This window comes from Ischnura elegans, chromosome 11 (genome assembly GCF_921293095.1).
Source record: "Ischnura elegans chromosome 11, ioIscEleg1.1, whole genome shotgun sequence".
Taxonomy (NCBI): Eukaryota; Metazoa; Arthropoda; class Insecta; order Odonata; family Coenagrionidae; genus Ischnura; species Ischnura elegans.
The window spans coordinates 35,098,389-35,126,223 of NC_060256.1; the positions used below are offsets into that span (position 1 = coordinate 35,098,389).

Here is a 27,835-nt window from a genome sequence, read left to right on the forward strand (position 1 = left end):
GGATCTATTTATATTGTTTAAATGTATGGCTTTGGCAAGATGGTGAGATCTGTATTGCTTTTTTTCGTGAACGATCGATAAATAAGTTGCTTCATTATTTTAAAAAATATTTGTTGTATCTGAGATATTTTTTCATGCAGTGTGATGATTCCCATAGAATAATTTCTATTGTCTGGGTGTATGTAGTTGTAGTAACCTTCCCGAGAAATGTCCAGGGCATTGTCTCTATCTTATATGCACATTGCATGGGAGAATTGTTTTTAAAGTTTTTTACTTGTGTATGGTATATTTTTGTGGTGCAGTTACGGCTTTTGAGCCTACGTGACCACCGCCAGGTAGACAATGTTGCCTCATGATGACTATTCATTCCTGCACCAACTCCGTGATATATGCTAGAGCGGTAGCCTTGGGGAGTGATAGTTTTATAAGAATCTTTATCAATATTAATGAAGCATTTAGACGTTAACGACAACTGCAAACTTGCCCTAACGGAAGATTAAAAGAAAACGGTCCTCGTTATTTATTTAGCCCATGAAGCAACCTTTCCATTTTCAGTCGATTTCTACAAAGGGGCCGTAAATTTCTCTTAATAGCGTTTTGATAATGAAGCGGCACACGCTAAAACTTGTTGATAACCATAACTAAAAGGAGAGCTGTTACCATTAACCTTTAAAGTAATCATAGGTGGCATTTTAAATTCCTCTAAGTCATAACTTCCAATGTCAACACCACTCACTTAGATATCACAAGTTGGCGTTGTCAGTCCTACTGGATGTATACGACCCTTTCGTTAAGAACCAACCTCATCCCATACGCAGTTATTCCCCTCATTTTCCCCGCCTCTAGCTGTCCCACTATGATAACTCTTAACTAGTGCAATGTTACTTGTGGAAATTCTCAAAAATAGAATTCGAAATACGCCTAAGAAAAGATCCCCTTATATATGTTATTCATTTTATCATAAATATCACTATTAACTTAAATAAATATAAATATTTATTTTTTATGGTTTAATCCTTGATATTCATATTTTCTGCTTTATCGATTTTTTATAAAGAGATCTGTAGACCTATCTACTCTCCGGTAGCCGTATCTCTGATTGATTTTTTTTAGATATGTGTTCGAATTTACATCGGATTTCTTACATCCCACTAATTCTTATGAATTTTTATAGAAATAAAATTTTGAAATGCACCAGGATAAACATAACCATGGTCCACATAAGGACCATGAAAATGCCTTCAAAATTGAGGACCGTGATGTTCGTTCAATTTATTTACTATTCGAGTTTACCGCTAGAAATGCAACTGGAGAAAAGAGAGTTATGATTGGCTCTTCGATGCAGTCGTCAGCTTTTTCGTTCTTCAACTGTTCGAAAACCGTGACGTGTCCGGCTTTCATTTCTATGCTTGTCATTTTATAGGATTTTACGGTAGTTCATCTTTTTAATTAAGGTAGGTGAGCGAGGCAAACTGTTCTTAATGATACTTAGTATATATTAAATAAGTATGCGTATTTATTTAACTTCAGTGACTCTGAATTTTGATACCTTAACCTTTGTGTCGAAGCGAAAGCCGTTCGTTGCTTTTCAAGACATAGTGTTTTTCGTTACTTATGCCTCGTAAAATTCACTTACCAAGAGGTTATGTTAATTAATAGTTATTATTAAATCATTTAGGATGACTACCTACGAGGAATTTATCCAGCAGAACGAAGAAAAGGATGGCGTTAGGTTTACTTGGAACGTATGGCCTTCTAGCAGAATTGATGCCACACGTTTGGTAGTACCCTTGGGATGCCTTTATCAACCTTTGAATGAAAGGCCCGACCTTCCACCGATCCAGTACGACCCTGTATTGTGCACAAGAAATACGTGTAGAGCTATTCTAAACCCTCTTTGTCAGGTGGATTACAGAGCGAAGTTATGGGTCTGCAATTTTTGTTTCCAGAGAAATCCAGTGAGTGTACCAACAATGGAAGATTTTTTCTGTTCATAGCTCAATATTAAGATAAAAATTCAGTCAATTTAAAAGTATTTTCGAGTCTATGATAAGTTGTAAAGTTGATAGAATAATTTCATCTTTGCAAGAATCATCTCTATTTCATCGTAAATGCTCAGCATAAGTTTTGTCTAACTACTCAATGTATTGGTGGTACTTTCAGTTTTTTTATGATGCATAATCATTCGTCCAGTATCCTTAAGATCTGTGTATTTATTTCCAGTTTCCTCCCCAATATGCAGCTATTTCTGAACAGCACCAGCCAGCTGAATTGGTTCATACATTTTCTACCATAGAATACACTATCACTGTGAGTGAACACTGTAATACTATTCTATTGTATATGTGCTTCTGTTTTCGATTATTGATGTATATTTATTGATTTCTATCAATTACTAGTCTCTGAAAAACTTGTATGGAAGCATTGTGTATTAATATGTGTACATTTTTCAGAGAGCACAAAGCTTGCCCCCAATTTTCCTGCTTGTGGTGGATACATGCATAGAAGAGGAGGAGCTGGTGGCTCTGAAGGAGTCCCTGCAGATGTCTCTCAGCCTCTTGCCTCCCAATGCACTTATTGGACTCATCACTTTTGGCAGGATGGTGCAGGTACATTTATCCGTACCTTTGTAGTAGTTAGAATTTCCTGCATAATTTGGGATTTTATACCATTATTCTTTAATGGGCATTTCCATTAAAATGTTAACTTATTCTCTCAAATTAACATTTAGGCTGGAAATATTTTATTTTGATAAATCAACAGTTAAATGATTGAATTTTATGAAATTGGTATTTGAAACATTATCCAGTGCCTTATTAAAAGTTTTCAAATGAAATTTCAATTCACGGAGTTTTGAAGATGTGTGAAATCATTACACTTAGGAAGTTTACCTGCAGTAATTCCGTCTTATGTTAATTTTGGGAATATTTAGAAGGTATTTCGATAGTTAATTTTGTTTCTGTATATGAACATCACCTTCATAAATGTTTATTGATCATGCACAGTTAGAAGTTCTGCAATTTTTTTTTATTTTATCATTTTATCAAAATATCCTTCTGCATAGTTTTCCCTAAATGTAATTCCGTCACAAATGGAATTGCCCTAATATTTATGTGATTCATATTTTGAGTATGAACTAGAAATGTTTCTGTTAGTTTTTAGGAGGAGAAAACATTTTATCCTATTTGCCAGAAAATAAATGTTTTCTTTGAGAGACCATTAGATAGAATAAATTTCTTAATAATCTTAATTTTTAATGATATAAATATGAATGACAGGATACATACTGACTGTAACATGCGATACTTACTTCATGTAGCAATCAGCATTCATCCGGGGAATTCTATCTGGAAATTACAAAAGTGAAATGTATTTCTGCATTGTCCGACATTCATTTGTCTCATTGTGATTGTAGCCTTACATACATCGCAGTAGTAATATTTCCTTGCTGTTGTGATTGTGATGAGTTTGAAGAAAAGCATTTATCATTATAATAATATTAAACTAAGAGTTTGCAAATAGATTTGGACATTATATACTTGTAAAAATTGATACATTTTGCATTAAAATTGAAGATTTAAAGCAAATACGTAGTTGCAAGGAAAGTATCTGTAGTTCTTATCTATGCAGTTTATACCCGACGTAGTGCATTTTAGTGTGTTACATTTTTCCAATTTTTTTTCTTGTATCAGAGTTTAATAGCTACTTCAAGTCATGTTCAATTGTACTGTTTCTGTGTGCAAATGATGGTGAATCATTTTTTAAATACTTTTAGAGAATTGTGGCGATTAAATTTCTTTTGCTTTGTGCAGGTGCACGAGTTGGGTCGCGAGGGGTGCTCAAAGAGCTACGTGTTCAGGGGCACCAAGGACCTGACGGCATTACAGGTTCAGGACATGCTGGGCATTGGCAAGTACGCTCAAGTGGGTGGGGCAGTGGGAGGGCCGGGGGCAGGAGCCGTGGGTGGGGGCCCAATGGCGGGCCAGGTGCATCCTGGCATGCCCCAGCCAGGCCCAGGACAGCACGGAGGACCCCATGGCCACGGAGGAGCCATGATGGGCCCAGGACAGCAGCCCAGAGGCCCCGGAGGACAGCCCATCTCCCCTGCCAACAGGTAAATAATGTTAATGTTTCTACTATAAAACCCTTTTATCTATACAGATTGAAGAAAAATTGTATCATGAACTTTTAACCCTGGATAGCTGATGCCTTTAGGAACCACAATTAATTATGAATTTTTGGTCAAAAACGCACTATTTTTAAGCTTCAAAAACATTCAGCCAAGCACTCAAATTGGCTGCGAGGTTGCCCTGTTGTAAGATGCCTTGGATACAGAGTGATCTCTGGCAGCGAAAGCATTCAAAATCATGAGTTATTCAGAACATCCGGCAAAAGTGCAAACTCACGGCAAATTGTAGTGCTTGGCTAAAACTTTATGTACATAGTTTAAAAATGGTGCGTTTTCGACCTCGTCATCATTAGTAATTTTGGTTCCTACTGGCATTAGCTATTCAGGGTTAAAATCTTGTGACAACATTTTTCTTCTCCCTCTATGGCCAAATTTTACTGTAACCTCCTTATAAAGAAGTCATAGCCCCAGTTCTAAGCCCTACCCATGTAAATAATACATGAATAAAATCAGAAAAAACTTCAAGTATCAAGCCTCAGAAATGTGTTGGCAGAGGTCCTATGCCTCTGCTGTAATTGTGACTGGCATCTTTAATGTTCATTAACTCTTTGCTCATCCTACAACATTTCAACCAGCATAGTACTCCCGTATACCTAACCCTCTTGTAGCAAAGTTGCTATTTACTCAGTCCCATCAAATTTGTTGTATGTACGTGTCATAAGGGGTGTGTATCATAGCCTCGAAAAAAATTGCATTCTGTCACTTGTTACCTGCTTTCCTTGTTCATGTAGCTTTTTTATCAGATGAATCGTTTCACATAGGCGAACATGTCTATAAATTCAGAAATAAAAAGAACTGCTTACTGAAAACTTTCTAGAGAATCCTTAATGCTCTTATGGATGTTGTGATCTCTTAAATTCCATGTAACATCTTAAAATAATTAAATTCTTATATCTGTGGCCAGGTGAACGTAAGGATCATGTTCAAAGCCTTCAGTAATACTAACCAGAGTTATATTCATGAACATAATGGTCCATTGCTGATTAATACTCTAGCATTATCAGTGTAAGACAATTATTGATTGGTCATGAAATAGTGTTGCTCTTACAGACGTATTGGCTAAATTATTATTCATTTTATTTTGGATGAATCAAGGTGAGCTGATTATTGGCCTCTGTGAATATTTCTGAAAAAAGGGTATAAGGGAAGTGTTCAGGAAGTCAGTTGATTCAGGAAATGAAAACTGCAAAATTGATTTTGTGGTGGGAATAATAGACCACAAATGGGGAGAGAATTTGGGAGTTTACCCAATAATATGCAGTCTTGTAAGCCTTTTTCTGGTCACATTAATAGTTAAAGTAAATCAAGCAGCAACTGCTGCTAACAAATTGAAAACCTATGCATGAAGCATGACCATTGCTGTGTATTATTATTAAGCTGATGCATTTCTTGCTTTGTGCTATTTTTGCATGTCTCTTGATTTTTCAGATTCCTACAGCCAGTGCACAAATGTGACATGAGCCTGACTGACCTCCTTGGAGAGTTGCAGCGTGATCCATGGCCTGTGGCGCAAGGCAAGCGCTCCCTGCGCTCAACTGGAGTGGCCCTCTCGATTGCTGTTGGCCTCCTTGAGGTAAAGTCCAAGTTTCTAGTACATTACACTTGGCCTCAGAACTATAATAACTTACAGCTGTAGACTCCTTGCATAAAGTAGTTTCATAGTGGCATAGTGACCAAACAAGTGATGAAAAAAATGATGGGAATCCTCATCATTAGAGTGATCGCGAAAAACAATTGCCGGTGACGATCACTTGCGAGTGATCACTCTAGTGATTGCTATAGTGATCACTTGGAAATGACGGATGAAATGATTGCATGATTCTGGCTATGGTAACAGGAAAGTCTCTGCTTGAGACACATCAGCACCTCAGAGGAACTGGGCAAGCATTTTATTGCTTCAAGGCCTCATCACGTAGGCTACAGAATATCTTTGCCAGTAAGCTCATAGTTTTTTGTTTCTTGTCGAAAATGAATGGACAAGCATGGCCAAAGTTTTTCTCTTATGCAAATTATCGATGACCTTTATATCATTTGAGGTCATGAATGTGTATAAAATTTGGCAGGAAGTGTGCAATGATATGAGGCGCATCAAATATTGGCACATTAAGAATAATGCCATTGGATGTACCTACTTGATGTTCATGATTCTTCTGTAACACTGCATTTTTAATGCTTCCATACCGCTTTGCTGTAAAAAAAATCATACTCTATAAGTAGGTCTTAATCAAGTGCTTCCTTACTCTATTGCTTACATTCCCAGCTGTGAGAAGAACCTTTTTTTTAGAATGGCATCTTTGCTGGGTTATTGAATATATCCTGTTTTCTTCAGCCATCTCTCAGCAGAACTCCTTTAAATTCTCAAGTGATTTATATGTGTAAATATTTCATATTTCTTATTAATCTTATTTTGGATCTGTATTTCTTGTTTTCATTGAAACATTTCATGCCACATTTTTCTTTGTAAAAAGTAGAAAAAATATAATGAAAGGTCAATTGATGTCATCCACAGTCCTGGTATGTTCTGGAAAGGCAAAGTGTTTTTTGCTGTTGTGAAAGTGTTAGATTTTATGTAGTATTACTCTTGTCATGTAGTCTCATGGTATTGGGATTAACATAAATGTTTTCTCTGCATATTTCTTGCTGCTCTGCTTTTCTATTTGACTCAATAGCTTGTGGCTTTTCGTAATTCTATTTTTTTTATTGTTTGATACTCAATAGTATCTCATTACCTCTTATTTCTCCTTTGTTATTTTCTATTCCCATAGGTTTCTCTTGGTTTGGGTCCACTTTTCAAAGACAATCCCACAAGGGTAAATCATTTATGGAAACTTGTTCAGTTCTCCATGCTTTGCTAGCTCATAAGTCTGACCGCATGTTTTGATAGAGTTTCATTCAGTTTGAAAAACCTCATGTCACACCTCCATATGGTTCATATCTAACTATATTCCATAACTAATTCACTCATATACTCCATTGGAACTGGATTTATGACTGGTTATCGGGAGTTTATTTTGTAGCAATAGAAACAACTTGCTTGCAGTTTTCTAGTGACAAAAATTTATTTATCACTGGTGCAAACTTGATCCATCTTGCAGAGTTGTATTTCTCATGGAGTGATTTTTTTCCCTTCTCAAGTTCTACTTAAGTTGAAACAGCTTTTTTGTGATCTCTGATAAGTGGAACAGAAGAATACCGTGTATGAGGAATAGTGAATGGATATTGTAAAAATAGTATCTTCAGAGGGGCAGAATAATGAAATGGGCATACAGTGCAACCTCGATATAACGGCACCCCACGGTGCACTAATAAATACTCGCTATAGCGAATTGTCGCTTTACCGGAGGTGGAGCAAATAATAGCCAATATACCTGTTGCGAACAGATATACAGGAACAGGAGTGGTGCGGCGACAGATAAACATCTATCCGATAAACGTAAGCATAAATCCAGACGAAAGGCGATGTTTTTTTGCATCACTAAATTTCCTTACTCAAATAACGACTAACTACTCAAACAATTTATAAGCGCCGCACGGAATAAAAATTATGCAAAGCATTGTTTCGTCATCATTATATTTATCGAACGACAGTTTACCACATAAATTTGAGACTGAGCACTCCATTAACTTCATTTCTAACAGATCGCTAGCAATTACAGAGGTTAAGGAGTCTTCAGGAAAGTCTTCTGGCGGTAAAACCCTCGCTATGGCGAGAGCCAACACCGAAAGGGTCTCGCAAAAACGAATTTTTTAACACGCTTATTATAGGGTCAATTGACGGTGCATCGGCTATCTCTTGTAATAGCGGGGGTGTCGCTATAGCCCGTACTCGCTTTAACGAGGTTCCACTGTATAACTTCTACTTTTCTTTTTAGAAGTGCTGCATTTAAATAATATTCATTAAATAAACTTTTATGATGACCAATCATCATATTTAGGTACTTGGATGGCTTTACTTGCATTTGAAGCATTTTTTTTCAATTGTGGATCCTACCCTTGCTATAAATGCTGATTGGGGTTTGAAATGGATTTGCTTACCTCTTATTGGTTACCCCTCCAAAATTTTTCTGATTTTTTAAATTAATAATGCTTGCCATTAATTTGCACATTTGCTTGTACCCATGCACATTTGTGTGGCATTGTTGATGCCAGTGTCACTTTTTTCAGGTGTACCCCTGTTTATGAGAGGGTCTGTCATTATATTTGCATAACCCTTCAGATCTTAAGATGAATCAGTTTAGCTTCTCGCCGTTTCTCACAGCAAAAATTTTTCATTTTACTTGCCAGAAATATGTGTTGACATTGTGAGAGAGTTTACTTTGAAGCATGTACATTTATGGTCTTACAATAGTTTGACCATCATATGCTTGTCTGGGTAAGCATTCAAAATACATGTCAATGGATCACTAATTGAAATTTATGATGTTTTTCCTGTTATTTCTAAAATTTAATTTATTTAGATGTCTTGAGTCATAGTTGAGTTATTAGTATAGGTTGCTTTTTAGGATTTATATTAATCTCAATTATTGACAATCATTTACTTTTAGTTTACTTGTTGTTTTATTGTGGCAAAGCTAAATAAATCTTAAATCTAAATTTAATATTTGCTCAAGGAAGTTAAGGTTGACCCCAAAGATAAATACCCCATTTTTTATCCGTAATCATTCTTTATATTGTATGAGGCGTATAAAATAACAAGTGCGTAGTTACAAAGATAACTACCTATTCATCAATGTAATGTAATGCTCTCATTATGTGTTCTCCCATTCCCAGTCAGTCATATTTATTCATATGTCCTGGATTAGACTCTGTTAATTTTTCCACCCCATCACGCCATCTCTTGTTCATTTTCTGAAACTCAGAGGTGTTCAATAGATTAATCTCGGTGATCAACAATTGCATTGAGTTGGTGCCAGTGCATAGTAGCAAATAGGCATTTGTGTTTATGCTATGGGGCCATTTTGAAGTCTACTGACTGCCATACTCCTAAATCTCTGAACACTTAAAAGCTAAATGCTCAGTTTTTAAATTCAATGTCATTTTGACAAGCTTTCTTGGGAACAGTTTTGGGGTTTTAAGGTATGTATTGTGCATATATTTTTATGATAATACATACCTATATTATTTATGTTTTACTAAAAATCTTGTAGGGTGTTCTCGGTCTGAGAGCACATCCTTAAGCTTCACCACTGTTGTTTCAGCGGAATGAGTTACTTACTCAATCTTTATCTTGTATGATACATTCACTACCAATTCTGGTGTATGTTTCTACATATCATCAGAATTTTTAAGTGAATCTTTCTATTAGAATTGATAATGAAGCAAAATTTCTGCTTTAGTGAGGACTTTTTTCAGTGGCTTACAAGCATTTAATGTACAATTTTTAAGGGGTTTTATCTACCATTTTTGTGTATTTGTTGATGTTGACTCTTGTTTATGCCTATGAAAATGCGTTGCATCCAAGTTTTCTCCCAGATTAAAACAATTAACATTTTTTGTTGCCACAGTGCACGTACCCTAACACTGGTGCACGCATAATGCTCTTTGTGGGTGGGCCGTGCTCTCAAGGACCTGGTCAAGTGGTCAACGACGACCTGCGCCAGCCCATCAGATCTCATCATGACCTCCAAAAGGATGCAGCCAAGTACACTAAGAAGGCAACAAGGCACTACGAGGCCCTTGCTGCTCGTGCATCATCCTCTGGACATGCCATTGACGTGTACTCTTGTGCCCTCGATCAGACAGGCCTCCTTGAGATGAAACAATGCTGTAATGCCACCGGGTGAGAAACCTCGTCTTACTGTATTTTTCTAGGGATGGGTCATCGATAAGATTCAACCCAGAACACGAAGAGCTGTACAAAATACAATATCTTTGTTGCAGTTATAAAGTGAATTAGTAGCACAGTAATGTTGCCTATTGTTCTTTCTGTAACTAAAATGTAGGAGCAAAATTTAAAATGGCTTACTCTAAATTATAAAACTTCAAAGTTGCTATTGTTTATGTTGAGCTTACCGGGCGTTACTGGTGTCTGGATTGGAAATTGTTTATGGACTTCTTATTGGTGGTCTCTGAAATTGTTTCTCTTGCGGTCTATGCAAGAGCTGCAAATAGTTCTTCCTGTGGGTAGATGTGGGAACTAGGAAGTAGTATCGCTCAGTTAACTGTTCATGAAACATTTCTTCCTGGAGGTGGATATACATACATGCTGTCAGTAAGTTTAAAAAATTATTTTAATTTGGATTCAAGATTTGATTCAAATCCCTGAAAGATTCAATTTTGGATTCGGGTTTGTGAAAATGGAGGATTCGATGCATAACTACTTTTTTCTTTGTCTTTCTCTGTTGACTCTCCATATGTTTTTCTCTGTCTTGATTTATACTGGTCAGGGAAGTCTAGAAAATTTGAGTATGGTCAGGGGAAAACTTGGGAGGCACAGCAGAAAGATGAAAATCACGGTTAAATGCATGGAGTGTTGCTGTGCACGAATACAAGGTGGGCATTTTGTGGCAATCCTGACTGTGCGGCAAGGCAAGCTGTGGAATTGAATCAATCAAGTAGCACCGATTTGGTGCTACTTGATTCAATGCCACAATATACCTTGCAGTACTTTTCCTTGAAATCCCATCTGTGACTGCTTGATATAAAGTCAGGAAACTTCAAAATACTGACCAGAAATCAGGGAAAAGTCAGGAAAATTGGAAACAGGAAATTGGTATGAACCCTGCCTGCCAATGTGAGAACTGGATCTCATCATCATTTCAGCCAATATTTTTTGAAATTAGGTATTTTTCCCGTCAGATGGGAATTTCTCGAAAGAAAAAATTCTAATGAACTGGAAAATAAATGCAGACAGCATTCCTCTTAATTTCCCATTAGTTAACCGTTGAAGAGTCTTCTAAAATTAATCAAGAGTTTTTTTTTGCACTCATCATCATCTACAATGCTAGATAATGGAGAGTGTGCTGTAAATGATTGCTTTGCCATTAATTTTAAGTCTTGGAAGTTTTAAAAATTTGGACTGCATATCAGGTAACCAGGAAACCCTGGCAAGCTCAATGTAAACAATGGTGACTTTGAAGTTGTATAGTTTCCTTCTGGTTTGGCATAACTCACCACTAAAGCTCATCTGATTCAATTTTTAACTTGCTGTTGTTATTCACCCATTCCTCCATCATTTCATTTTATGCATTTTAAAACAATGTCCATTTCTCCCAAATCCGCAGTGGTCATATGGTGATGGGAGATTCATTCAACTCGACTTTATTCAAGCAGACATTCCAGCGAGTGTTTGCACGAGATCAGAAAGGCGAGTTCAAGATGGCATTCAACGGCTCTCTCGAAGTGAAAGCGTCCCGAGAGTTAAAAGGTATATTCAAACTTCAATTGCTATAAATTTATTATCTCAATAAGAATTATCATGTGCACTAGAATCCTTTGGGAAGGGTCAGTCAAGATATTAGTTAGTCAAGGGTCTAAGCGTTAGAATATTCTTATTTGAGAAAATTTATTGAGAAGTATTTACTTGCCCAAAGCTTTGAAAACTCCTCCTTTGCTTATCAGTGATACGTTGCTCAGATGAAGTTCCTGAGCATAAAGAAAGTAATGCAATGGGAAAGATGCTGGAAAATTTTGAAGTCATTGAGTTGAGAGCCTTTAAAAATGCATGCATCCTAAGTAATCTGATTATAATATAAACTATTTTAATTTTTCCTGGCTAATAATATTCAGGAATTCTTCTCATGCTCTACACCAGATTAACACTATGGTATTGTGCGAAAAATTGGTATTGTTATATTGTCACATTTCCCGTGCATTTGGATATTCAGACAGTAACACACCTTGAGAATGGAAATCAAGTTGTTTTCCAAAAATGTCGGCCAATGCAACTGAATTGACGTGGTGTAGAGCCCAAGAAGAATTCCTGAATGATTGTAATATGACTATAAATTTGTTATATACAAGGTGTGATCAAAAAAAGACCGAACTGATTTTATAACTTGTTTATTTCGATGGATACAGCTTAATCAAACTTATCACCCTCAAAGTACATGTCTTGGCTGACAACACACCTTTGCCAACATATCTTCCAGCTCTCGAACCCTGCCCGGTAAGACACCTTAGGGATCCTCTTCAGGTCTGCCATACAATTAGTTTTGATATCCACTAAAGAGTTGAATCGGTGCCCTTTCAAGGTTGATTTTAATTTTGAAAAAAAAAGTCTGATGGAGCCACATTTGGAAAGTAGGGTGGCTGTGGGATCCTGAAAGTTCTGGTTTTGGCAAAAACCTCTGTCATGATCAGCGTGTAAGTTGGCACATTATCATGGAGGAAACGCCATCATGAAGGACAAATTTTGATGAGACGCACGTCATGCCCAAAATGTTGATCAAAATTGTCTGACAGGATCCAAAACTAATGTTCACTTCTTTGGCTACCTCCCTAAAATTTAAACAACGATTTTCCTGCACAAAATCATTCACCAATTTGACATGGTTGGGGTCTGTCAATGTGGAAGGTTGCCCCGTTTGGGAATCTTTATCTGTTGAGGTTCTGTCCGATTTAAAATGACTGTACATACCACTCAACACACTGGCTTAGAGTCATAGCTTCATTAAAAAAGGTATACTGAATCTCTCCAAAAGTCTTAATAGCACTTTTGCCAAGTTTGAAACAAAATTTCACGCACACATGCTGTTCCTCTAGCTCCTTCGTTACTGCCATTGCACGGGGCAACAAACAGGTTAAGACACGTAGTGCTGCTGCTAAGTAATGACTCTTTGTAAGCAAATGCAACACCTCTTGTTTTAGTCGTCAGATAAGTTGCTAGATGGCGCACTTTGTTTCGTTTCGATACATGGAACAGTTGGCGCAGAAATAAATCAGTCCGGTTTTTTTTATCACACCTTGTATTTGCTGTTTTTTTGTAAATCATGTGTTTACTATAGGCCTGATATGTTTCTATTACCTTGTTTTATAATATCCTGAGTTTATGTCATATTTCCATCCTAAGCACTCTAGAACTACCCAAGCTTACCCTGATGGTTGGTGTGCGCTACAGACTAGGTGCTAGGGCTTAAATCGACACACAAGCTTCTGATGGATTCAGAAATAAGTGAAAAATCTCTTACACGAAGCAGATGCATGCTAGATCTACAAAGCATTCTATTCAGGCAAAGCTAATTTATTCTTTGAAGCTTAAAAATGGAGAATTCCGCCGAGCCATGTCTGATATTTCTCATTTTGTTCCTAAATAAATGAATCTGATGCTGAGGAGATTTCATTCTTTCCGCTTATTTTTCTCTCTGCAGTCTGTGGAGCGATTGGACCGTGTGTTTCTCTCAATGTCAAGAGTGGATGCGTGTCGGACCAAGAGATTGGCATCGGGAACACTTGCCAGTGGAAATTCTGCACTTTCAACCCTAGCACTACATGTGCCTTCTTCTTTGAAGTTGTGAATCAGGTGGGTGATTCCCCTTTTCGCATTCTATCCCTGATTGATAATTTTTTAATTTTTTAAAAAATCTCTTATAAGTAATATGGAAAATTTCATTCACTGAAGATGAAATTCAATGTGAGAAATCAATACACTTCATTAGGATCTGAATGCAGACCTTCCTCAATTGATGGTCATGCATAATGCCAGCTAAAAGATAGTTTCAGGTGTAAATCTGTGAAAATTATTAATATTTACGAAATGAAATCACTGAATCTTATTTCCACAGTATTTTGATGGAATACCATTTTCAAGGTGCTTGTGTGCTGAAACCTAGCTCGGTCAAAATAAAAGAGTGTGGAAATAAGACTAAGTGATTTCATTATGTTAAATAGTGCCAGCTACTCTACCTAGTCATCATCTTTGGAAGCCAATATCAATGGGAATGTCTACCTATTATGTTTGGGTGTCAAGTCCATTTTGAAACACAGGAGATGAGGTTATGCTTGCTAAGCCACTTTGGAGGCAAGACTCTCACTCTACTTACTGGGTTGGGAGAATTACTACTCCGCAATAGACTCATTTGGCTTTGCCTTAATTAGCATGACCTTGCTCTCCTTGAATAAATTTAGTGTAAGTTATTTTCAGCATTTTAAGTTGTTACATTTGCAAGTAATATTTTTAAACCAAAATGATCAAAAGTTTGGACATGAGTGTGTATTTTGCATTCCACCTTCACCTCCTTCTACAAGGATGAAATCTTAAATAATGGATGTCATGTTAGTGGTGTGACCTCTCGACGGGGTGATTTGAGGTTTGTGACCATTTGATGTGACCTGTCTTTATTTGCTGATCCTTCCTTTCTCTACTGTCAGCACACAGCTCCAATCCCGCAAGGAGGTCGAGGATGCATTCAGTTCATCACGCAATACCAGCACTCGAGTGGACAGAAACGAATACGGGTCACCACAATAGCACGCAAGTGAGTAATCATGCTCTCCCTTCCCCTTTCTCTGATTCTGTGCCTTCAATTATGTGGTCAGATGATTGGAAATTGAGTAGGTTTTGGTTGAGTTGTGCATTGTTTGTTTTGAGCGGGTCAGCTTTTGATGGGAGGCCTAGCACTTTAGCCTCTTTCACAGCAACTTGACTTGCCTCAGCTTGGCATGTCAAACAGCTGATTTGTAGAAAAAATTAAATTACATAGGTGACAAAAAATAAGCCTTACATCTGAGGAGCATTTATGGAAAAAACTAATGTCTAATTGATGTCATCTATCATTCCTATTACCAAACTGGTTGCACTTAAGTTTGTTAGTGCAAGTACAACAAGAGATTGCCTGTATTGAGTTTTAGTTGAGTTATTTCTTAGCTGTCTTCATCCCTTGCCCTGAGCTTGCTTTTTTCATATCCATATCATCCTGAGATGTCTTAGTCCATTATTCATGGTTTCAGTTGTAAAACCATGCAAGAAAAGTCTAATAAAGTTACTGTCATTGCAGACTCAAGGAAATTAATGGAATTTTAAAATAAATTGTCACTGTTTTGGTGATGTGAATGAATATATTGTAGTGGCATTTGAAATTCATTTATGTTCATCATTTCTTAGCCTCAGGTAATTTTTAACGCATCATCCCTGAGGGAAAAATCTCTCTCCCAAGGCGTAAAGGTTGGAATTGCCTTCCGTCTCCTTGGATTCACCACTGCTAGGCACTGTGCTGGGCTGACTTGTCCGTTTTGTTTTGACTTTTGTTCCTCTCTCTTTGACTGCAGTTGGGCAGATGCAAGCGCTAACCACATGCACATAAGTGCGGGCTTTGACCAGGAGGCAGCAGCAGTACTAATGGCACGCATGGTTGTGTACAGGGCGGAGACAACAGATGACGGGCCTGACGTTATGAGATGGGTGGATCGCCAACTTATTCGCTTGGTAAGTGCCGTAGTGTAGTGCCATAGTGTTTACCCCTCCCCCTCATTGTGTGAACATCTTAAGGTGGTAATGATACAAACAGCTGTAGTAATTTTCCACACTATTATTTTTGCTCAACTGGTTTCAAATTTTACACATCATTATCAAGAGCTGTCAATATCAACAGCTCTTTATAAAGAAGTGAAAACATTGAAACACTTTGACCTAATGAAATAGTGTGGAAAATTACTGCACCTGTTAGTATAATTACTATTGATGAATATACACTAAGTGCACTTGTCAGAAATTGATCTGAACCTTAAGGTGGCTTCTCATGATCATCTATTTGACTAATCAAAATACGACTCAATCACATGTGTGTTGTTGAGTGAATGGATAATCTTGTTTATGCTGTCATTTTTAGTATATTTATGCTATTTAATCGCAATTCTTGTTTTAGTGCCAGAAGTTTGGAGAGTATGCCAAAGACGATCCCAATAGTTTCCGTTTAGCCGAAAACTTCAGTTTGTATCCGCAATTCATGTATCATCTCCGAAGATCCCAATTTCTTCAAGTATTCAACAACAGTCCTGATGAGACGTCATTTTACAGGTGAGCTACGTCCTTCACAGATCTTTGAAATTATTTTCATTTTGAATGCCTTTTTTTCATTACTCCAGAACACTTTTGTCTCTTTTCTATTCCAACTTGGAACTCATCGAAGTTTAACCCAATATCTCTCAAGTTCTTCTTTTCTGTAACGTCTGTTCTGATATTCTTTTTGTCTTCTGATCCTCCCGAAATTCTTGAATCCTAATGGATGTAGAAATTACTTATGTTTTTGTTGAAGTACATTTGGCTTAAATTACCTTTTTTTATTCAATTATCAATGTTTTGTTTCTTGATTGTAGGGATACTGGGAAGCTTCATCAAACTATTCTCAGGACTGTTGACCTGTTTTGCTAATGCTTGACTCTATTTCGTGATTACTTTTTTCATCTGATGTTCCTTCAATTGTATAAAGAGAGGTATATATGTACATATACAGAAACATTGCTAGGACAAAATGTTGTCTTAAAATCCAGTGGCGTAATTATTGGGGGGATGAGGGGATAGATCCCCCCCAAAGCATCAGAGAAATAAAAAAGTTATTTAAAAACATTGCCTAGTTTTGAAATGTAATAACTGTATCTGCTTGATTAAATTTTTAGTGCCAAAATTATGTAAAATGTATATTTAGGCATGTCATTTTTCAAAACTTTTCCAGCCCCAGGTCATCTCATTCCCTCCAAAGCATATTCCTAGTTAAGCCACTGCTAAAATCAATACTTTTTCATGAGGAGCATGTCTTAGACCACTAGTGTCATGGCGCATGTGCATACTACGAAACAGGGAATACCGTTAAGCGCGTGTAAGAGGCGCACCTTTTTTCCCAGAAATTGCAGTCGAAAATGGGGGTGTGCACCTTAAACAAACTTCTTATCTTCCCCACTCCCCTTTGCCGGATGCAAGTCCAAGGGGAACTGAGTGGCCTTGGTTTTCAGTGAGAGTCAGTCATCTGAAACCCTAAGTCAAAAACAAGCGGCAGGCAGGGTAGTTTCACCCTTAGTAACGTATTTTTAAAATGCTCCTGTTTGCTTTTCATGCTTGTTGGCATTGCGCCGTCACGTCAGTACCTCACAGCTGAACATGGAAAATATCACTCAGGGTTTTTCGCTCCGGAGGGGGCATTAAATTTACTGCCACAAGTAGGCATCCCGCAGCATTTATACTGCAAATATTAATCGCATATCAAACGTAGAGAAACGCATAGTATTGAAGGACGATACCTCGTTAATGGTCAATCTCTGTCTTGCCGAGTAATTTCCATTACGCTAAGGGCCTGATTTTTCAAAAATCATCTTCAGACGCTATTATGAGGATTATTGCAACTGAAAATTATATTGGTGTCAAAACCTGGAGTTTAAAAATTTCGAACGTGTGCGTAGATTGTTGGACTAAATGGTGGATAGAAGAAATCGGAAATGCTTATAAGTGAAGAGCACTGAGGGACAGGTGGAGGGGAAGGAGCGTGCTCCCTCCCTCTTTCAAGCAACAAGGCTGCGAGCGAAGGAGCAATGGAAGAACACATCCGATCTTGCAGGTGACGTCGTTGCCTTCAAAGCAAAGGGGCGAAGGCACAGCAATGTGATATACGTAGTTTTCTTTGCCTGAAGTTTCCAGTCCGTCTCGTCTTGTTTGAATGTGCTCATGCTATGTTTGTTTCTTCCTAAATTGTGCTGTTTGACTACGTTTAATGTTAGTAGCCATGTTGTAACTATAAAGCTTTGTGTCAATCAATCAGAAGTTAAAAAACTTGAAAGCTGTCCCATATGTGTCGTGTTAGATCTCATTCTTTTTTGAACCTTGTGGGTGTCATACATTCATACAATTGCTGAAAGCTATCGAGATATCTTCGAGCTCAGTAGGTGACTCACCTAGCAATTGGCCTCCAGAAACTGGGAGAATTGAACTTGGTAGACCGGAAAAGGCCAGTTGGTGAGATGGGGTAGGGATGAAACACGTTTCCATTGTTCCCATGTAACTTGATATTTTCCTTTTAGGCAAGTGATTTATGGTCTTTGGGGTCTCAGAAAGGAAAAAAACGGCAGAGGCATTGGCTGATGGAGGGCCGAGTATGGTTCCGTGAAATCTATGACGTGGTTATTATCCTACAGCGCTGAGATTCCACTGATTGTTGTTCAATCTCTTGGGATGGTTCATGCTATGTGCCTGTCGTGTTTTATCTTAAAATTTTCCACTGCTGCAATTCTATTGCAATACTCCTACGAGAGCTTTGAAACAAAATTGTTCGTGAGTAGGACAAGCATAGAGCAACAGAGTACGCGAAGAGAGGATTGGAACTCTCTCTGCTTCCTCTTATGAGACGTTGCATTCACAAAAGCATTGATTTCAAATTTTGAATTCAGATTCGATTTCTTTGATGAATTTTGATCCGGAGTATAAGGTGAAGGGCAGTATCCATGGATATCTGGATCCGAGGTATCCGATCTGACCATCCCTTATAAGCATTTAAGGTTAAGACTACAAGTAAATGCCTACTTATCTCTGAGAGCCATACATATCGCCTAAATTTAGCTGAAAAAATTGCCACGTAAATGTTTAGTATTGCAAGAGGAAATTTTGATAACTGTCTAAGTCCAGGCACATGTCTGCAACACCACGCAATAGGATTTTTACAAAATGCCACTTTTTTTTTTTTTCTTTAGCTTTGATGCTTAAATTAGGGATGCCCCTCTTATATGTGTGCGGCTCTTACACGCGCTTATACACTAGATAACAATGTGATAAGTAGGCTATTTGGGTGAAATTGTAAAAGATTTAATATTAGAGATCTGGGATGGTGCTGAGACCTTGTACTGTAATCATGAAGTGTATGAAGGGATGTGTTTAAGTACGTGATCAAAGTGAATTTCTTTTACAGGCATATGCTTATGAGAGAGGATATGACGCAGTCACTTGTCATGATCCAGCCAATCCTGTACAGCTATAGCTTCAATGGCCCACCCGAGCCTGTGCTCTTGGACACGAGCAGTATCCAGCCGGACCGTATCCTTCTCATGGACACCTTCTTCCAGCTACTCATCTTCCACGGAGAAGTGGGTTGCTTTCATTGTTGTCTTACACCATAATGATTATAGTATAACCGAAGTGGATACTGTAGGGGGTTTTATTGTGCCATAGAAATTTTTATGGCTTAGAGGGCTCATGAATTTTAATCTTAAGTTTTGTTCAAAAATAAAGATAATAAAAGATATCTTTCAGTAAGAATGGATGAAGAAAGATACCTGCAATGTGTTCAAATATGAAAAAAGATTGGATGCTTTCCCGGCGTATGCTGGTGGTGAAGGCTATTCGAGTTCTCCACCCGGTAATCTCCTGCCATGGAGGAGATTACCCGGTGGAGAACTCGAATAGCCTTCGCTGTTGGAGGAAGAGTTCTCGGGTTTCCAGCCGGGTCCAAGGGTTTTTATGCACCGACGTTTCGAAGGCTAAGTCTGCCATCGTCTTCAGGGTGAAATTGGCCATCGTCTTCAGGTGATTTCACCCTGAAGACGATGGCAGACTTAGCCTTCGAAACGTTGGTGCAGAAAAACCCTTGGACCCGGCTGGAAACCTGAGAACTCTTCCTCCAGTATATTCGCCGGGAAAACCTTAGATCCTTCAGCCTTCACTGTTCAAATATGTTTACGTAGGGAATCAAGTTGTAGTTCTGTGTTTGCTTATTACTCCCTTAAAGAAGTTAGTCTTGTAGAAAAGGGAGGTTGATTTTGCTGACATTTATAATTGAGAGATGTCCATTGCCTTTAAGTTTAAGGTACATATATTATTCAGCTTTTTGGGTTTGCCATCAAGCCAGAGGAGATTGGGAAATACATATATTCACGCTGCTCTGTGATCATTTTATTTTCACTTTTTTGCCTCAGCATTGTAATCTGATGTTAGTATGTAGCAGCGGTGCTGTTAAATGAATAATGGAAGCAGTACATAGTTGGTGGCATTGTCACAAATCTACATGAAATGCAGTAATTTAAAAATTTATCCTCTTGAAATATGCTCTAAAGATATTTTTTTCTCTCGTTTACATCAGACCATTGCCCAGTGGAGGCAGCTGCGATACCAGGACATGCCTGAGTATGAGAATTTCAAGCAATTGTTGCAAGCTCCTGTGGATGATGCACAGGAGATCTTGCAGACTCGCTTCCCAATGCCAAGATACATTGACACGGAGCAGGGCGGGTCTCAGGTAAGGAAAGCAGATAAATTGTGGCTGTGTGTTGCGAATAGGTACATATTTCTGGAATATGCGCATGAATGCTGTTAAGGTTAAGGGAGGGATAGTAATGACCAATAAGAACTACGATGATCACTTCTAATTGATTGATAAAGATGGATAACAAGTTGGAAATGCAAAATTTTTTATTTTTGAGCACTCCATATTTTCAACCGAAATTGATTAGTTGTTGAAGAAATTTATTTAATGAACTTTTGGTAAGTGTATTTATTATAATATTTTGATTTTAATTTGTGGAAAGCTGGTATTAAAATGAATGATGCTAGTAATAGTGACTGACATTATCACATTTCCATATTAATTGACATATAGCTTGATTAATTCTCAAATTTGTGCAGTGGTGGTACCAGGAGTGGGCCAAGGTGGGCTCAGGCCCACCCAAATTTTTTTCGGCCCACCCTCTGGCCCACCCAAATATGACGAACAAATTTCAGAAATGAAGTCTCAAGTTTAAATTCATTTTATTAAATTATAATAAATTGTATACAGTTATAGGCATATGTAAAACCACTGTTGATTTGCTGAACAATTATTTATTGTTCGTGTTAACTCCGTCATATAAAACGTATATGCTCTGTGGATTTCATGACGTATTTATCCACGTTAACTGGAGGTTTGGCCCTCGCATTTTATAATCTGGCCCACCCATGTGACTCAATTAGAGCCGCTGCTGGCCAAATGTGTATCTCTGCTTTTCATAAAATTTCTATTCCTCTACCAATAGTGAAGCAGAAGTATTGGTATGACCCCTAGCAATTACTGGGATGGCTCTTACTGTTAGCATATTTATTCATTATAAAATTAAATTCCTTTTTTCTTACAGGCGAGATTCCTTTTATCAAAAGTCAACCCATCGCAGACTCACAACAACATGTATGCATACGGAGGGGTGAGTGTAATCTCTTATTGTTCCTTAGACTTTGTGTTTGTATTCACTTTTAATGGTCATGAATTACTGTTTGTTAATGTTGCACTTGCAAGCTAATAATATTAAAACTTTGCTGGCAAGTTTTGACACTATAACTGGAATGATATTTTAATTACATATTGATATAGAGTAATCAAATATTGTAGTATTGTTGGATCTTGTTGGTTAAGCATCCCATTTATAATTTTTAAGCTAGGAAATATCTGGAATCTTCAAAGTTATCCAGAATTGGTTCTACATTACTGAAGAAATTGGCGAAATTGAGAAATTTTTTCAATTCAATTTACAGCTATGTATATTTTATTTATTATCAATAATTACTCCGTATATTAATTAATTGAGGAAAGTTTTGGCCTTAGGTAGTGGAAATATTATATGTTGTGGTCACTTTCATGAATACTTACTATCATGATGTTGAAAATCCTTTTGAAGTTTTCACTACTTTGTACCAATGGTTTATGATTGATGCTAGCTGCTTTCTAAAAGAAGTATTTCATGGAGAGGGATTTTTTTCTCATAACATTACATTGTTACTCCGGCAGCATCCATAGCTTGGGAATACATATTACGAATATAAACAGATTGACTGATTTGTGGATTGCAGATAAGATTTTTTTACCAAATCATGCTGCTATCTTGACTTTACGTTGGAAGCAGGAAGTTCCTGGGTTATGAATGAGTTAGGTTCCTGAATACACCCATCTACTTCTTTTGACTTTATTGTTAAAAATTTTCCATCACACTTAAGCCCTAAAGTGTAGTTTATACTAGAAGTGTTCAAATGTATTTTACGTGGCCATTGTGATTTTTAAATTGTGGCTGAATATGTACATTGTTCTAATCAAAGCATATGTATGGCATACCCTGAGGGCAATTTCCTTGCTAAAATTGTTGGTATCCTCTCTGTGATTCAGTGACTTCTCTGATAAGTTTCTATTCAAGCTTTTTGCCTGGACTATTCTTGTCTTGTTCAAGTGGATTCCATGGCTCAGTGCTTTATGTTTTGCTATTGCTAATTTATGTCTGCCGCAGGAAAATCAAACTTCCGGATATGTTGATATGTTCTTCCTGTTTCACTCCGTAGCAAAGGGTGTTGGTAATTTGAGAGACTAAGAGTGCCCAAAATTATTTCAGTGAAACATTTATTTATGTAAGGTAAATTATCAATTGTATGTGACTACGGGCAAGAGAAATAGATGGCGATTTAAAACTTATGGAAAAGTGTCACTGGTGGTGAAGTGATAATATACTAATTGGAATATTAATGTAGTTACCCATTTATTATTTTTTACATTCACATATTATCAAAAATATAAAGTTTAAAAGTGACCGATTGCTAGAATAATAAGATTTCTTTAGCTTTGTTACATTTCAGTATGATGATCTCGTCAGGTTTAACATGGAATTATACATACTACTCTATATTTGCACCAGAAATTTGTCCTTCTTAGTTAATGACATGATGGAGTTTCTTAATTTATTTTAGGTGCATAAATTTTGAGTGAAATCTGGTAAAGAATTAAAAAATTTAGCCAGTTTCAGAGTTGTCTCTCTAACATTTTCTTCATTGACTTCACAAGCCTTCTTGGCTCAAAAATTGTCAAAGAAAATCAGCCCTTGTTTTGTTTTCATAAATGCAGTCTTTGATCTGTTTATTTGGGATGCTTTCTCATCAAGAAACCATTTTGATTCAGTAAATAATTCCCTCCTGAGTGAGTAGAGTGAATGCTGAACAGTACATAGCACTTTTTTCTAGTTTTATACTTAATGCAACTTCGAATTTTTTTATTTGATTGATGTAGTGTTGTAGTGAACCTTTTGTTTTACTCATACATGTTGTTTCTTTCTCTCCTCCCAGCAATTGATGCCAGTGCCACATGCGGTAGTGATACATTTTTTTATTTTTAACTTATTTCGTACATGGCTTAAATGGTGTCTGCTTGGGGTGGTTGCATGCAAACTCCGTCTATGTGTGTATGTGTGAGAGAGAGAGAGCAATACCCATTGTCTTCTTTTATCTGTGTCATCGCTAACTCTGACCTTTTGTTATTCATTTTGCCAAAATAATTACCACTGAAGAAAAATCATGTTCTTTCGACTGGGTATTTTTCCAGTTATATTGTCCCTAAAGGTTTGCTACAGCCAACATTAGCCAGAGCTAAGAAGTTTATTTAGAAAATAGCCTCGATCACCAATTTTATTTTACTTTTGAGTGTGATAGAGTTTAAAAAATAAAGAGGCTCATATTTTTCTGTTTCTTGAGCCGTTGGCTACTTTTTGAGCTATTTGTGGGGAAAATAGATTTCCTAGTTTTTCCAATAAGTTGATGGTGCCTCAAAATCATACCAAGATGTTCACTACTTCTATGTTACCACACCGCCTACCACATCTGCCTCTCATGGGGAGGGGGCTGGGGCTTCCAAGTTCCTCACTTCTCTAGGTACTATCATACCCTAGCAACACCGGTTGGGCTGCTAGTTGATAATATATAATCATGGATTACATACATGTTTCTCATATTTATTGAACACACGTTTTTATGAAAGCATATCCTATTCCCTCCTTCCCATTGTCCGTTAATGGCCTATGAGTGAATGGGTATGTGTGGTTGTGTAGTTAGTTGAGTTCTATTTATTGAGTTAAGACTTTTGCCAAACACGTGGTGACTTTGTCTATACTTTGGGTGTATGTCAATGAATGTTGTTTATTGAGGTGTGGCAAAATTCTGTGGACTATGTGTCTGTGAGCTGTCCGATGTCTTAACTGAATTAAGACATTTACTAATACAATGATAAAAGACAATACAAAAATTAATTACAATAATCATATCAGTTCTAAATGCATTAATTGAATTTGTATTAAAGTTCGGAGAAATTTACCCCATTTACATGTCCAATATATTTTCCATCTTATCAAGCTGGTAAGTGTTGTGTGTACATATTTAGTTTTATAATCCAGTTGGTAAAGCATAGAACGTGGTCTGGATAACTGAAAAATGTATTTTAGTGTACGAGTTTAGTTTATGTATACATCTACCCATTTTATAATTCTTTTTCTTTTAAACTACCATCATATAGATTCTCTTGTATACTGTGATGGAGTTTAAAAAATAAAGAGGCCCATATTTTGTGTATCTCGAGCCATTGCATAGTTATTTTTTGCCTTGCCTAGGCATTTTTATTGCCTAGGTTTTGTGAGCTTTTTTTTACTGTAATACAGCTTTTTGATTTAATTTTCAATTGCTATCTCAGTAGCTTCCATTTTTTTTGTCATTTTATGGCAGAGGCATTATGTTGACAGTATATTTTTATATTGTTTTAACTGGTTGAATTGGATTCCATGGGGATAAATTTTGATTGCCGTGTCTTTAATATGTATGAATGGAGAAAGATCTGAGGTTTTCCCGGCGTATGATGTTGTTGAAGTTTATTCGGGATTGCCACCGGATAAGGTTCTCCATCTCTGCCAACGTTTCGATGGCCGAGTCGTCCATCGTCATCAGGGCTTTGATGACGATGGACGAAGCCCTGATGACGATGGATGACTCGGCCATCGAAACGTCGGCAGAGATGGAGAACCTTATCCGGTGGCAATGTATGAATGGAGGTTTTAGGTGGGGTTGAGGTGTATCAGTTTAAACCAAGAATGTGCATTTGAATGCATACTGTCTGGCAAGGTCATTGTTTTGAATTCCCATGTCTTGCTTTTTATGTTATGTATTCGGTTCATTGGCATTTCATTTTGAAGTATCCTAGCTTATTCATATATAGTGGTCGATGTAGAAGTTTACTTTATATGTGCATGTTTTTACTGTGGGAATGGGCGGTTTAAACATTTTTGTGCGATTATTTCTTGCAATTTTCTTGTTACCCTAATGGTGACCAGTCAGCCACTTTGTTCTGAATAATGTAATAATTTCATGCTTAAAATTGGTAATACAGCTCCAGACCACCTCATACATACGTCTTCCTCTTGAGTTTTTCTTCAAGATTGGTGGATTGCATTGATGCCGTTATCAGGGGTCCTGGCTCATTAGACTTTTCTTGATCCATTGTGCCAGCCCTGTGTTTCTAGTACCTGCCACTGGCAATAGGTCCAAGCATAAAAGTCTATTTATCATGCTGCCAATGGTTTTGCGAATTAATTGCATTTTTGGCGATCCATTTTTGAAGTTAAAAATTAAACATTCTAACCTGGTAATTTACGATACCTGAAGTTCTGCCCTGCATTTTTTGGTATAGTTGAACTTTGATGGCCGTAAGATAGCAGTAATTTTGCCAAATCGCAGTGGAATAAATTGATTTTTCATATTTGACTGAAACTCAAGGTAAAGAAGTAAGCATTTGTAGTCATGGTGACAGCTTAAATGTTTACATTTATAGATGTGAAAATTCATGTACAGAAAGTAATTGTTCTGAGTGTGTGCTACTCAAAAACAAGATAAATTTAAGAAGTTTTATTGATATTTTAGTTTAATAATGTATATGTATATTGAAAAAACTTGTTTAATCATGTAATTAGAAAAATTAAATAACCTTCTTTAATTAACTTTTCAAATTTTGCCACCCCATGAAATCTGCCGCCCGGGGCACGTGCCCCCACTCCCCCCTCCTAGTTCTGTGCCAGAAGCCATGGTTCATTGTAGCATGGAGAAGATAAACAACTGCATCAAAATTTTAATGTTTTATAATGTTTACCTTCAAAATTTATCATAAATATATTCTCCTTTTGATTTGTTTGAGTGCACTTACTTCCTGTGCATGGTTTGAATTAGGAGTTATATGGTAACTATTAATTCATTCAGTGGTGGAAGTTCTCTCTCCCTAACGTGGTAAATGGTGAATCTTTTCTCTTGTTGTTTGGTGTTGATGATCATGAGTTCCAATGGGCATATTTTCATGGGCTAATGAGTCTCATGCCTTACATTGCAGGATAGCGGTGCACCTGTGCTCACGGATGACGTGAGTCTGCAAGTGTTTATGGAGCACTTGAAGAAATTGGCTGTCTCCTCCACTGCATAAACCCTCACGTCAAATACTTGCTTTTTGAGGGATAAAATAAAGTGAATGTTGATACTCACATTGTTATGGTGTATGAATGAGCTATGAAAAAAAATATATATATAGGCAAATAAATATATATAAGTTTAAGTATGTACAAATCCAATACTTTCTTTGGCAAAGTTTAGAAAATTTTTATTATATCTTTATGTCTATAAAAAGTATGTTTTAACCAAGTTTTATTTTTGGAAACTATCCATATTCTTTCATCATTACCATAAATCAGCAATGCTGAGATTGGTTCGATGCAGTTCTACATTATTTTTACATTGAGTTGCTAATTTATTTTCCTGTGTTCTAAATATCTTTGAGGAGCCAAAGCTAAAGTAAGTGATGGTGAGTGTATAGAAAGTTTCTTAGCTTTCGACTTTGTTAATGACCTAAAAGATGTGAACATGAGTAGCATAGGTCCTTGGAAATACAGTCGCTCACAGGCCTTCATTAGGTTAACTTCTTGAAGTAAGTCTTCTAGCGTATTGTCAAATGTAACATATCCCTTTGATGCTACTATCTTTGCCATTTTTCCATCTGTTTCTGTACTATTTCTTAAGTTCTTTATCTTCAGTGAAGTTTTGTGCAGGTATGTCTTTCACTGACTCAGGGGTCAGTTTCAATCGGGTGGCCAGGCTCTCCTGGGATGATGAAAAAGGTTTATCCTACTCACCTCCTCATCAGTGGCACAGCAAGGGAGGGTTTTGGGGATAAACCCCCCCCCAGAGCTCAGAGAAATTTTTAATTTTATTCCATTTTACTTAATTGGATTGGTATTACTAATAGAATAGTGTAAGGATTAATAAAATATCCCTCAAAAAGTCGTAAAACTCACCATTTTGAACCCTTTATCTTAGAATTCAGCAAGTTACATATTAATCTCGCACCTACCACTTATCCTGGTGGGTATTCCATACACCCACACACCCCGGTATTAGTTGCACCATAACCCCCCCAGCCTTTATTCCTGGTTGCACCCCTGCTCCTCATGAGAACCTTTGTAAATTGTCTCAGCTAGATCTTAGAGTCAGTGGTTCACATTTTTTTCTGAAACTATTAGATGTTAGAGTACATATTTAGCAATGCAAAGTTCGTCTCTTATCTTGTACGTGGTGCACTCTCTCCCCCATCACCAAAGCCCATCGGCAATGTTCAGACTTGCGCAAAAGCTGCCCTCCTGTACTTCTTTTAGCCCTGCTCTCTCATCCACGGAGGTATTTAGAATCATTCTACATAATGTTGCATATTTCATGCCTGCTGTGTGAAAGGCAGTGTTATTCAATTAATATTCCATGATAAAATATTCCCCTGAACTAGAAATGAAGTTTATTAGAGTGAGATAACTAGAGGCTCATGTGAGTAGTGGTATGATTTTTGAGCTTGGCATTGGATCCTTTGTATGTTGATCCTTCAATACTGTAGATCCCTATTGGCTTCAAGTTGAAGTGTTCCCGAGGAGAGGAGGTCCGAA

At 37.2% G+C, this 27,835-nt stretch overlaps 1 protein-coding gene across 4 annotated transcripts; it reads left to right on the plus strand.

Moving 5' to 3' along the window:
• The first annotated feature begins 1,358 nt into the window (after nt 1–1,358).
• On the plus strand, nt 1,359–26,463 carry LOC124167697 (protein transport protein Sec23A). 4 transcript variants are annotated; one of them, XM_046545685.1, is made up of 18 exons: nt 1,359–1,454; nt 1,679–1,958; nt 2,224–2,310; nt 2,454–2,609; nt 3,813–4,114; nt 5,618–5,762; nt 6,955–6,999; nt 9,694–9,968; nt 11,413–11,555; nt 13,498–13,649; nt 14,498–14,604; nt 15,395–15,551; nt 15,991–16,142; nt 19,015–19,189; nt 20,182–20,337; nt 21,209–21,274; nt 23,172–23,195; nt 26,245–26,463. In XM_046545685.1, exons 2-18 carry the CDS (start codon nt 1,680–1,682, stop codon nt 26,332–26,334), a joined length of 2,511 nt encoding a protein of 836 aa, XP_046401641.1. In that variant the 5' UTR covers nt 1,359–1,454; nt 1,679; the 3' UTR covers nt 26,335–26,463. The 4 variants fall into 4 exon arrangements, with proteins under 4 accessions (XP_046401641.1, XP_046401642.1, XP_046401643.1 ...); XM_046545686.1 differs by lacking the exon at nt 23,172–23,195; XM_046545687.1 differs by lacking the exon at nt 6,955–6,999.
• Nucleotides 26,464–27,835: the final 1,372 nt, after the last annotated feature.